This window comes from Podarcis melisellensis, assembly GCF_964234715.1.
Source record: "Podarcis melisellensis genome assembly, chromosome: 11".
NCBI lineage: Eukaryota > Metazoa > Chordata > Lepidosauria > Squamata > Lacertidae > Podarcis > Podarcis melisellensis.
In genome coordinates, this window is record NC_138543.1 from 38,620,314 (window position 1) to 38,634,302 (window position 13,989).

Here is a 13,989-nt window from a genome sequence, read left to right on the forward strand (position 1 = left end):
GACCAGGATCTTTTCTGTAGAACTCCCAACGCTGTGAAACTGTTTTCTGAGTGATGTTGATACAGCCTCCTCTTCCCAACTTGCTGTTCAAACTCAGGCGATAGATCACAGGATTGCAAAAGAGCAGATTTCCTTCAAGGGAAGGTAGAGCACAGTTCCGACTGTTTTTGAAGCTAGGGCTCCAAGGAGACCAGTTCTTTATAGAGTATTGAAATAAAAATGCATGAGAGGCAATGCATCACACAGTTGTAGCCCCAACTCCCCAAGCATCCCCCTCAGTAGCAGCTGAGTTGGCTGTTGCTCAAACAGGCACTCTCTCTGCTTTATTCCATGGACTGTAGGACCATTTACAGATGCCAGGTCACATCAAAAACATGAAATACAGAGAACTTTTAAGTCATCTAATTGTTTTGCAAAAAAACCTGCTTATTAATATGAAGGGGTTACATGCAAGGAACTCTGCAGGAGAATCTAGAAGATCACTGCAGCATTCACTCAGAATAATAGGGAGAAATTACCACCATTCTTATTTTGCAGCAATATGGCTTCTTAATTAAGGTGGGATTTATTAGGGATGTCTAAGAAAAGGAGAGATTTCCACTGATCAGCCACTAATCCCTACAGATCAAAAAGTCATACTTGATGGCGGTCCAACGAAGTTCTGAGCTCCTCAAAAGGAAAAGCAGGCTATAGACCTATTGATTGAATAAACACATGAATATTGACAATTTTAAACTCCGTAGGCATAGAATATTTGGCAGATGTAAATGGAAGGAGGCTGTTGTTGGTTATGAAACCATCATTTTAAATTCTGCCTTTCTGAGATTCAGGGTGCACCACATCACTTGACTGTGGTTTATTATTTAAAGGTTCTTTTTCTTTCGCAGAAGGAATTATCATTTATGGGAAGACCTTTAAAGATGTTGATAGACTACAACTCCCATCATCCTTTACCATTGATCATGCTGACTGGGACTGATGGGAGCTGTGAGTCTAGGGATGATATTTCTCATCATGAGCACACACAGAGAGAAGGGGGGATGAATGTTCCAAAATTTAGTTGCAGCTATTTTAGTACCCAAACTCAGTCAGGTTTAAAGCTGTACATTTTATGAAATTTCCTAATCCTAATGGTTGCATTACCATTAAAACATTTTACAACACATTTAATTGTATCTTAATGTTAATGTTATTTTGGCTTTAGCAACTTTTTTTGGCCTTAGGCTACAATCTTATTATACATGCTTACCTGGGAGTAAGTCCCACTGAGCTCAATGAGAATAACTCCCGAGAAGGGATTGCAATATAAATCTCTGACTAAACCTAAGGTCATGGGAGATGCACAATGGAATGCAATATGGCAATATTGCTACTTAAAATTCACTGCACTTCTATTCTTTATAGCTTCAAGAAGTGTGTTAATGGAGACACTGCCTCTGAATTACTGATAAGAGTTCTATGCAGTCTTAGAGAATAAGAAAGAAGTGGGGTATTGTTGGAAAATGTAATTGAAATTCTACTCTTTTGAATTCTGGAAACATCAGGTTTTATTTTCTAGTACATTTTGTAACCTACAGTTTACATGGCAAACTTGGCTCCCCACAGTTGCATAGAGTTGCCAGCTTCCTGCAGCAAGTATCATACTAACGTTTTGCTTGCATATTTCTGATTTGTTTCCTTAAAAATTGATTTCTTACAATAGAGAACAGGTGGACTTAAGAAGCCTTGCCTAAAAAACAAAACAAAAAAACAAGCCTCTTCTTAAAATAGATTAGGAAGTGAGATAGGAGGAAATGGAATGAAGGTTCTGGGAAACTACAAGTTTCTCAACTCCCTTTCCTTGATGTGTAGCCTTCTTCATTTTCCCAGCTAGACTTGAGGTCTGTCATTCCCATTCTCCCAGAATCAGCCAGAAGATATTAGGCGCTATCTCACAACACTTAACCACTTTAAAGGGGGCACAGGATACATATGCCCAAGCACCATGTTCATTTAGGGTGTATAATACATTCACCTCCCATCATCCTGAGACCAGGTTATCAATTTTGAACATAGAGAAATCCACCATTGGGTCCACGTGCTACACATTTTAAATCAAAATCATTTTTGAGGAGCTAAGACAAAGGCAAATTTATTAAACCTTTACATTCTACAGGTAATCAACATAGTAAATTCAAACATTTGGATGACCTTATTGGTTTTCTTTTTTTGCAAAAGACGTCCAACTCCCCATAGAGGAAACCCTTAGAATACTTGCCACTATTTATACTATTTAAATTGAAGACTCAGTTGAGGACTTGCTCACCTCACATTCCTTCCCTCCACTCTTCAAACCTTACATTTTATTACAAGTTGAATAGTAAATAAAAGTGTAAGGCAGTCTAAGAGAGCTGATATCCTTCCAGAAAAAAAATATCTGTAGCCACTATTTCTTAAGTGTTAGGAGCACATGATTGAAAGATCAAAGCCACGGCCATTCTACAAACAGTAAATTAAACACCCGCTTTTATAGCCTCTCGCGTACGGAAACCTTTACTCCATATGCAAATTGCATTTTCGTGAAACAAGCATGTAAAACTAATTAGAAGAGAGTTTATATTTATTATTTCAATCTTGTCTGAATTAGAAAAAACAATAATCCAGCGCCATAGCCTCTTTTTCCGTAGCTGCCAAAAGAAATTCTCTCTTAAAAGCTGGGTTTTGCAGTTAGATGTAAGGCTGCTTAGTTTGCCCTTATAATGTTGAAGTGAAGAAAAGAGAAGTAGAAATTTTTGTCTCTGCTTTTTCAGAAGCCTTGTAAGAAGTCTTGGAGTTGAGTGACTATTTCTGTATCCACAGTTTCCATGAGCGCCTGAAAGCCTTGTTCTCCCAGCAATTCCTGTTGTGCTTTTAGCTTCTCATATACAAATTGCTGCAGCGACACAGAGTGTACTGGATCCTTCAGTGCAAGCTGTGGGATACAGATAAGAACAATATATAATAATGAAAACAGCAGGCAAACCCAGGGCAACGATGACTCATTCATCTATTTTATAATCTAAGTTGGAGTAAAAAAGAAAAGAAAAGCTTTTGTTTTCTGCAATTCTTACATCTGCCCGTTCCAAATTCTTCCAAAGAGGAACTCTGCTATTTCATCCATTGAAATTAATCTTTAGCTGCAGTGCTCATTAATTTAACATTGCTCACATCCCCAAACGACAGATATCTTCATTTTTGCAGTTTTACCTCTCTCAGGAAATTTTAAAAGCCTAAGTACCACTGTTAAATTTCTCATTAGCCAACTCAGACAGATGCTACACCAAAAAATACCTCAGAATACCCAGGCTAAAAAAGTGTGAGGCAAAGCAAATAGGTGTTAAGATCTGCACATCTACAGAGCTACAGCCTCAGCCCAAACGTCAAGCAGATTTACTTTCAGATTGGTCTGACTGATCTTTCTCCCTTTGATTATAAACATATATATTTATTATTTGAAGGTTGTGGAGTCTCTTTCAATTCTCCAGTGCTCAGTGAGATACACACAGTGCCTTCTGGCAACGTTTCAAAAGTGAAGGTTTAGAAAATACCAAGTTTCAAGACCTCAGCTACGAAGCAGAATTGCTATGGAAATTGAGACTATCACCTTCCCAAGTAATTGCTGAAGAATCTCCTTCAGCCATAAAAACAACCATGTCCTCTAACTGTGCAAGATATTGTTCGGAGAAATCTATGGGGAAATCTACAGGGAAACGGAGAACATAATTGCAAAGTTCTGTTTGAGAAAAGCACCTTATGTCATGTAACATTAGCTATTTTTTAAAACTGCATTTACAACAGATTGACTGATTTTAAAAATACCCTCCCCCAAATCTTTCAATGAAGGGGAGAGAAACTTGAAGAAAACTCTAAAATGGCAAACTATACCTTCAAACAGAAGCTTACATGGCGATTTACAATGGTGATTTACAATGAATTAATAGTAGCGTCGGTGTCCAAGGTTTGGGATTGGGTTCAAAATTAAAAGTGAGTTTACCACCACAAACATCAATAAGATATAACTGAAGGGTTAATAGGAATTATAGTATGGAAAGTTGCAATATTAGGAACAAAAACAAATATGGATGCTCTTTGCTTGGAAAGCCTACAACCTGTCCATTACTGGTCAAGAAACTCTTCTACTCTTTTGAAATAAAGAACAGCTCTGTTGGAAGAAGGTTTCCAAATCTTTCCCATCCTCAAATTCTTATCTTTTCTGAGATTGCATGCTCTTTAATCCTTTCTCCTGTTTCTCCCTGTGGTTGTGTGGTTAGAGTGTCACTTTGCAGAACTAGAAGTTTCGATTCTAGACCTGCTTGTGTCTTTCTCCCGTCCAACGTTACTCTTCTCTTCTGTGATGCCAAAAAGTGAATTTCCCCTGTGAAGTGTACCTTATGGTGCCATTGGCCCTAGAGTAGTGGGACCAGAGAATGGGATGTAAGAAAAAGAGGTGTCTTGATATCTATTTCTTTTTAATCATGTAAGAGCAACTGAAAAAAATAATTTGCTAAATTCTGCAATTTTGTTCTGCAAATTGTTATGTACTACTTTATCAAATTAACGATTATTTGCCTGTCACAGTACTGTTGTCTGAACAAAGACCTAAATAGGGATAGTACTGTAGCCCTGCTTCATCCTGTGCAGTTTAACTGTCAACTTATTAATAGTATCTCATCTCCCTAGGCAACAATAAGAAATCACTTATTCTGTCAGACTAGTTTAACCAACCTTAGCAGTTTTCTAATTATGAGAGCCTCTCCAAAATATTTTTAGCCGGCAGCAGCTTCCTTGATAGAACAGCTTAGTTAGCTGTGCCGCATCCCAACAAAATGTTAAAATGGAAGTTTACTAAAGCTATCATATTTTCAGAATCCAGCAGAATAAAAGTGATCAATGTGGAAACGTACAAAGCTAATGTTGGCATTACAAACGTAGATGTTATAAAGGGTAAAGGGACCCCTGACCATTAGGTCCAGTCGTGGCCGACTCTGGGGTTGCAGCGCTCATCTCGCTTTACTGGCTGAGGGAGCCGGGGTGCAGCTTCCAGGTCATGTGGCCAGCATGACTAAACCGCTTCTGGCGAACCAGAGCAGCACACAGAAATGGCGTTTACCTTCCCGCCGGAGTGGTACCTATTTATCTACTTGCAGTTTGACGTGCTTTCAAACTGCTAGGTTGGCAGGAGCTGGGACTGAGCAACGGGAGCTCACCTTGTCGCAGGGATTCGAACTGCCGACCTTCTGATCGGCAAGCCCAAGAGGCTCAGTGGTTTAGACAACAGCGCCACCCGAGTCCCATGTAGATGTTATAGCCATGTACAGTTTCCCAGATTAAGGGCTGTGTCCAAAAAACTCATTGTGTGTTTGGAACAACTTCCGCAAGCTCCACAGAACTTCCCCCATACGTTGGTGGTGGGAGAGCTGGGAGAGGGAAGTCCCACTGCGTTCATGGAAGTCAAGTCCGCATGCCCAGTTATTCACAGTTGGATACAACCCAATGTATCTAGCAGTTAGTTAAAAGCACTGACTGCTTGGTGTGGTGGGTTGATGTGAGGTGGCCATTTTGGCATATAAATAGGATAGAAATAAGTAAGTAATAACTACACACACACACACACACACACACCCTCCCTCTGCATGTGCTTTTAGGAGGGGCCCACCTCCAATATGTGATGCCTGACAATGTTATTTGAGGCATTTTTTAAAAAAATTAAAAACTAGCTTTGTGGCAATGGCTGCCGCTGCTGTTTCATTTCCGTAAGAACACAATAAGCTGCACCGCAGAATGAACATCAGTGCCAAGAGACTAATATTTAACTGGGTTTTAGAAATTTAGGCAGATCTGCAAATGTCTCTGAGGCAATGAGACTAAATAGTCCCAAGTGCTTAAGTATCCTAGAGAAAAGCAATTTGAAAATCACATTAATAATTTATATTTTGTACAATTAGTCGGTGTATTGTTGCATTTTTATTTTTTACTTCATTATAAAGTTTGTCTGGCTACACAGCCACTTAATGCCTATTTTTGCTCGTATCTTATAATTATGGTTTAATCAAAGAATATTCAAATGTTTAAAGTAAAACATTAGCACTAAAAAGACTGTCTTTAGTGAAACAACACAACACAGATATCACAAACTTGGGTTTGTGCCCAGGCTTTACCGTCAGCAAGTCTTACTTGGCTGTGAGGTGAAAGGAGGGCTTTTTCTGTGGTGGGTGGCCCCTGAACTACAGTATTTCCACACCATGCATTTAAAGCACACGGTTTCCCCCAAAGAATTCTGGGAACTGTCCGTTGATAAGGAATCTGGGAATTTTTCTATCCCAGGATTTTTTTAAGCCTTGTGCTTTAAATGTGTGGTATGGATGTGGCTTCAATTTCTCTTGCATCTTATTGAAAACTGGAAAACTTTTGCTATTGGTAAATTGAGCTTTTCGGGGGGGGGGGACGACTGATAATTTGGCTTTTGTTCAGAAATCTGTATTGCTGTTTCTAGCCTTGATTCTAATTTATTGTATATTATACTTTAGTTTTCAACATATTTACATGAACCATTTTGGGAATATTCCTGCTGAAAGATGGCATACAAATATAGCATGCTAATAAAAACAACACCTGTAATTCTACACTGCTGACTTAAATGCTCCGTAGTTTTGTATTTTGGCAGCTTTATTGCTGCTAAGCAGTAAAGCTGCTAGGGGATGGGGGAAAACCCATAAACTACCAATTTCACTGGAGAACTGAATTAATAAATTTATGTTCTAGCATAATTTACATACACTATTAGGTGGAAACACAGTCAATATTTTATAATGTACCTTCTATGAAAAAAATCTATATTTGTTTACCTCCTTTTAGGACTTGCTTTGGGGAGTGCGCCTTCAAAAAGGCAATATATATTTCTAAAGCGCCTTAATTTTAGATCATCTTGACTAAAATGTAAGAAATAAAATTAGTATACTTGTTTGGATGATTAAATCCTGGCATGTACAAGTTTTATGGACCCCACACACAACTTCTTTGCTCCTCGTTCCACAACTATAAAGTTGGCTCTGTGTATGTCTGGCTTATTAAGCCAGGATTTGATCATCTAATCCATGTAAGAGTTATAAAATGCTTCCTCGCCCCAGGTGAGATCAACAATACCCTTACCCCAAAGTCTCTATCCTTTCATTAATATATACAGTTCATACTGGCCCCTATTAAAAAGTGCTAGAACAATAATTTTATATCATTTACACTCAATGAAGAATGTATCGAAAATGTCCAAATTCAAATGAAGTACGACGCTAATGAGATTTGATTTCATGCTTAATGAATCCAAAACTTATTCCAGGTGATCTCATGTCAATAACTGAGAGGTAACCTAATTATACTCTTTGAAATCAATCACTACAAAGAGACAAATTATTTCAGTCATTAATGTATTTTTCAATTAGAGTGTATTACAATGTAGAATGGGGGGGGGGGGACTAAACAAACCACAATTCATAATGTAATGCTATTAAATCCTGCAGATAAAAATTGCTCATGATTAATCAGCATGTTCTTAAAGATTTTCAAAGCATATTACGCTAAACAAAGATTAAGTCACAAAATAGGGTTCTTAATATATATTGCTGGTTCTAAAAAGCAAGATTATATTTTTTTCTACTACAATATAAGGAATTGGAAGACTGGAACTAGAGCTTACAAAAAGCAGCAGTCCTCAGTTTCCTCGTCTTTCCTATGCCATTGCCTACCATGACAGAATCTGTGAAGTACACTGGTATATCGGGTTAAGCACTTAATTCGTTCCAGGGGTCCGTACTTAACCTGAAACTGTTCTTAATCTGAGGTACCACTTTAGCTAATGGGGCCTCCTGCTGCTGCTGTGCCGCCGGAGCACAATTTCTGTTCTCATCCTAAAGTAAAGTTCTTAACCTGAAGCACTATTTCTGGGTTAGCGGAGTCTGTAACCTGAAGCGTATGTAACCTGAGGTACCACTGTACCATGGCTTATCATGAGCAAGCAGTGAGTACGTTGCTGAATCGCTCCCATTTCTGTCCTCCCTTCACTGAACTGGAAGGAACAAACCTTGGCCTTTGTCTATAAGGGCATGTGTACCAATGCTCATGGTTTGTTTCTCTAAAAGAAACCATGTAAGCCAGTAACTAATCTTGGCCTGGCACTCTGGTTTGTTTGCAGAGAAACAAACCATGAACACAGGTTCATACACCATGGCAAGCCAAGATTTGTGCTTCAAGCCATGGCTCCCAGGCCAAGAAAGGGAGGAACAAAACAGGAATGTTCCCAGTGTCTAGTTTTCGCCTCGGAATCTCAGCATAAAAATCCATGTACTCTGAACCAGCTGAAAAATTCTAACTACAAATCAACTGCAAACACATAAAAAAGAGTGTATTCAGGCAACTAGGAGTTTGGCAGTGGCCTCTTAAGTGCTTATCATAAGGAGAGGTTCTAATAGTATCACACAACATGGCTGGATTAAGTGTTAAAACACATATATATTTTTTGCATGTATTTTGGAACAGCTATGATAGGGTTTTGCTGTATGAGTCAGAGGTTGTGAATGACTGCTTACTCATATGATTGTACCTGCCACAGAGTAAAATTCCGAAGAGGCTACTATGTGGTTTTTGGCATCTAAATCCATCCACTTGGAAATCACATTAGTAGCTGAGGGCCTTTTGGTGTGTGCTCATGGACTGCAAGATATATGTATTTTAAAATTTGAAATTATGATATATTCATTTGGAATGAAAGCGGGTGGAATAGAAATCAAATACAGTCGTACCTCGGGTTACATACGCTTCAGGTTACAGACTCCACTAACCCAGAAATAGTACGTCGGGTTAAGAACTTTGCTTCAGGATGAGAACAGAAATTGTGTGGCGGCGGAGCGCAGCGGCAGCAGGAGGCCCCATTAGCTAAAGTGGTGCTTCAGGTTAAGAACAATTTCAGGTTAAGAACAGACCTCCAGAATGGATTAAGTTCTTAACCCAAGGTACCACTGTAGCTAACTCAATGCATAATAAACATTCACAGCACACAAATGTCTTTTTGTCTTTATGAATACAATTTGTGATGATTTAGGATTTCAGTGCTAAAAAGGCTCCCAGATATTTTGCTGAGGACCACCAATCAGATCAAATCTTAATTCTAATCACAAACAAGGCCATTCAGACTAATCAGATTCAACGAGAAAGCAGAAAAAGCTCTCAAAAACCAAAGAAGCGTTGTGACTTTAAGTGGCTCAGCAGTCACTAAATCTACTTACGTAGAAAGAAAATGATTTTAACTTTATGACCAAAAAAATGGAATTCTTGTCATTCTAATTTCTAGGGTTTGTGATAGTTCTTCACTTAGCCAACAGGAGGCATTCTTCAACAAACTTTAAAGTACTACAGTCTAACTTCACAAGTTGAGACATTTCACAACTCAGTTTCTGTTTCTCTGTTCCCTTCTGTGTTGGTGTCAGCAGTTGAAGTGTAATATACCTAGTAATAGCAGCCAGGAAAGGCCTAGGTAAACCAGCCAAGTTTTCAGCAAACCCCACAAACCTCATTAGAACCTTTGATAAGTAGAAAAAAGAATTCAATTAATGAGCCTGGATAGTAATTTTCTGTTTCTTGTCGTTCATATAGGGGAATAATCTCCCTTTGCCTTACTTCTGTCCTATACAAAATATGTCTTTTATTCTTGCATGTTGGAAATTGTCTTTCTTCTGCTTCTATTCCTCATTAATGATGATTAGTGTTTCATACTGCTGTAACATTTTCAAGCTATAGGCTTATAAGTAAAACATATCTAATTCTGAAGCTGCAATCTTATACACACCCACTTGGAGGTAAGTTCCATTTAACTTAGGAGGAGTTATGACTCGTGTGAGTCATTTTTTCCCATAGAAACAAAACCATAAACCTCCCTGGAATTAATTTATGGTTTTAATCACTGTATCTTGCTTAATTATAATATGGACATCTGTGACTCATTGGGTGGCTACAGAATCTAGAGCAACTACATGCACTTCACGGAAGCATGGCTGTGTCTCACTATGGAATCCTAAAATACTTCCCTCGTATTTCTGATCATTGTCTATGTGCAGTAACATTTTGTAGTGTGAAGCCATTAGAAATATAGGAATGAGCACCCTGAAACTCAATTTAGATTATCAAGTAAAACTTTTAAAATTCTACTTTTCAGGAATGTTATTCCTGTCACGTGCAGGGCCAATTAGAACAGCAGAGTTTCAATTTGTGGGTGATAGAGTGGTGTTGAGAGAACACAACTGGATTTTTCAGGAGTGAGGAACACCATTGGTATTTGAGATAATATTAAATGACAAATGAACACTCCCCACCCCTTCTTTTGCAGAACACATTCTTTAAAGGAACTGGATATATTGTGACGTATTATTGATCAGTGAAGCAAGAGCGCATGGATACCCATGGTTTGGGGGCCAGTGGTCAAATCTCAAGTGACATAGGTGCCCACATGCATGACAATCACCGACTCCTTCCTTGTTCTATTAGCCTATCATTATAGCTGGTGGTTCCCACAAACTTCATAATCAGGAAAGGCAAATGATTTGAAATAAACCTAATTTAAAAACTGGGCATGAAAGCAAACGAGCCTCAGGATGAACTTCCTAATCTGTTTCAAACGGGAGTATGAACATTCCTATTCCTTGCCCTATGAGCTGGGACTAGCACTCAGTTGCTAGGATAGCAAGCTCTCTTGCCGAGTCACACACAAGGACTTCTTCATGTGATCTTCCTACCCCCTTTAGACAGAGGACAGAATCATGTTTTCTGGGTCTCTGCTAGCATGGAGCATCAAATTCACACCAGCTGCTCACTCAGAGGAGGGAGAATGAACCAAATGCCAGTCCCTAGTATGTGGAACCACTGGTCAATAAAATTATCACCAGTTATCTAGTATTTCCTCCCCAATTATAATCTTGTTCTTGCAAGTTTTGCAGACCATATACATATAAGTATGCATATTGTGTGTGTGTTCATATGTGCAGTTTTTTTAATCAACTGTATACTAAATTATCCATGTGCCCTATATTTTTAATGTTATATAAAAGGGGATCAATTATCTTGCTTTTCTTTGTTATTTATTGATGTAGGTTTATACTATTCTAAACACACACATGAATTAAAGAAGATCCTCTGTGCATAAAATGTTTCCTTACTTTTGATCATTTTCAAGCCATTATTTCACATTTTTTCAACACTATTTTTTATTTTTTTTAAAAAAAGCTATTAACTCTAAGCAGTTATTCTAAGCAGAAGTTATTCTCAGTTTGTGAGGAATAACTCCTCAGTCTGTCATAAACTGCCCTGAGCTATGTTTTTAAAAAGCAAAAGGTTAGATTATTAAGTTCCCTGCTCCAGGTTACAGGCACTGGAGGTGCTAAATTAAGATGTGAACAAGATGGGGAAAGCCAAGTCTTAATAACTTTTAAGAATGGCAGTGTTAATTATCAAATCTTTAGAGCAAAATATACTGGCAATTTGGTATGTAAAAAGCAAAGGAGGAAGGGACCCCAGAGTTTTGCATGAAAACTGAAGTCTACAACAGAATATCTGAGGTAACTTTAATCTGTTTTAGTATTTTAACTTTTGTAAGTTTTAAAGTAAGGTTGTAAATTGTTGTTGATATTAGTCTTATCTTTTTGTAAACTGCTTTGAGATTATTATTTTTTACAACCAAGCAATGTATAAATTTCATGAAATAAACAAGCGAATGAATGGTGGGCCAAATGGCAGCATTCTAGGATCCAACGACATGCACAACCAGTTCAGCATACCCAAAGGGGCACTGGGCTTATGTTGCTCAAATAGTGGCTCTCTGTGCCAGGCAGCGAACAGCTTTTGAAACTGAGGGGATTTTCAAAAGCAGCGTGTGATGTGGTATGCATTGGTCTGCTCTTCAAAAGTCAAACAATCCAAGGAATTCTAGAGAATCCTTTGGGTAAATTTTGAGTTTCCTCAGGCTTAACCTTCTAATTTCTTCTATATGTCTCCCTCTCTCTCTCCCACCCCCCTCTCTCTTTGTGTGTGTGTGAATATGGTTCTAGTTTTCTGTAGAATCCAAAGATGCTGTTCTGAAGTCCAGCTATCACAATCCTCTCTATGCTGCCTTGTTTCTACAAACATGAACAGTAGAAGCATGAACATCACAGCCTAACTGCACAGTGCAGGATGGGGCTGAGTGTTTCAGGAACTACGGACATGATAGCAATTAAACCGAGGAACAAAAAAGTTGGTCTATGCCTGGCTAAATTACATCTTTCGACACTTGAAGTGCTGGGCACGTACCATCTTTTTCCTTTTGTCCTGCTCTGTGGGAGGCTCTTCTTCTTCCATCACTTTGGGCTCTTCAGAAAGAGACATCAGCATGCAACTAAAAAAACAGGATGCAAATAAATTAGGGCTTTCAACTTAGGCATGCCAAGAGAAGTTAAAAGTCTAATACACTTTTTTTTTTGTCTTCTCCTTCAAACTGTTTGTTGCATCCTCGTATAAGTTCACTGTACAAAGGGAATTGTGCTTGCAACACAAGGTCACAAATGCAATGTTATGTTTATCTTTGGATCTGCGATTGGATCCTTAAAGATCTGTTTTGTAACTTTTAAAGCTCCATAGTGTGTGAGGGCTTCAAAGCAAGGGTATAAAACAAAAAACAACATTTACCTGTTGTTCACAAATAGATAAACACAAGAGGGAACCTGCACTGCTTCTTGAACTCTGTTTATAGCATCACTCCAAATTCTTTTGGATACAGGCAACAGAAGGCAATGAATGTAAAAGCCCCATTGATCAGTGTTCTACTTCCCTGTCTCTAGAATTGTAATCTCATGATAAATTGACTGTGTAAAAAGAGTTCATGAGCCAGGCACCCAGAGCAATCATCACAGATTGCTATGCCAGCAACCCCAGAAATCTCTTGATGAGGATGAGAGAAAACATGGATCGAAACACAACAGAACAATACTTTCAGGTGGAAGTGAAGAGTGGACTCAAGTATGCTTGTAACATGCCAATGTCTTTTGTAACTGCTGCTTTCCTCTGCAGGCATTTTTATGTATTTATTGCATTTATACCCTACCATTTTCTCCAAGGCTCTTCGCGTCCCCTGCGAGGTAGGTTAGGCTGAGAGGCAGTGACTGGCCCAAGGCCACCCAGTGAGCTTCATGGCTGAGTGGGGATTTGAACCCTGGTCCCCCAGGTTCCAGTCTGACACTCTAACCACTACGCCACACTGGTTATATGCTATCACACATAAGAGAACATTTTTTTGTCGTTTCTGAATCCATGTGCAGATATCATGCAACCAAACAAGCCAACAACCTCAGCTTGGAGCCTGGAGCGCCACAGCCAATCAGTGGAGACAGTACTGAGCTAGATGGGCCAATGGCCTGACTCGGGTCTAAGGCAGTTTTTTCTGGCCTGTATTCAGTGTAGTAACTGTCCCACCTGCACAGGAATTTAAGCTTGTGCAGCAGGAACCTCACCTCTCCTTTTCGGACAACTGCTCTGGATTTCTCCAAAAGCTTTCTGAAGTGCTGGGTGTGTGTGTGTCACAAGCATAAATCTTTGTGCTGATGGAATGGTTTGTTGGCACTACATTAGCTAAAAATCTATGCTCCTAATTGCCTACTTTAAAATCCTTCAATAATTGCATACAGTTCCGTAAATCCAAATGAGAGGCTTATTTAAGCAGGCTTTATAAGCAATGATACCAATGCAAGTTGATCTAAACTAAACAAGTCTTGATCATCTGTAGAAAAAAGTATGCACACATAAATACAGTGGTGCCTCGCAAGACGAAATTAATTCGTTCCGCAAGTCTCTTCGTCTTGCGAGTTTTTCGTCTTGCGATGCACGGTTTTCCATAGGAATGCATTGAAAATCAATTAATGCGTTCCTATGGAAACCGCCTTCCCCCGACCTCTTCTGGCC

General features: G+C 38.9%; 1 protein-coding gene across 1 annotated transcript in view; it reads right to left on the reverse strand.

Moving 5' to 3' along the window:
* Nucleotides 1–1,522: 1,522 nt before the first annotated feature.
* The window catches only part of IPO11 (importin 11), an 81,481-nt gene continuing 69,014 nt past the window's right edge, over nt 1,523–13,989 (reverse strand). Inside the window, exons 29-30 of the mRNA XM_081930096.1 lie at nt 12,346–12,430; nt 1,523–2,950 (exon numbers count right to left, since the gene is read on the reverse strand). Coding sequence (XP_081786222.1) covers nt 2,786–2,950; nt 12,346–12,430 — 250 coding nt within the window. The 3' untranslated portion in view covers nt 1,523–2,785. The remainder of the gene's footprint in view (nt 2,951–12,345; nt 12,431–13,989) is intronic.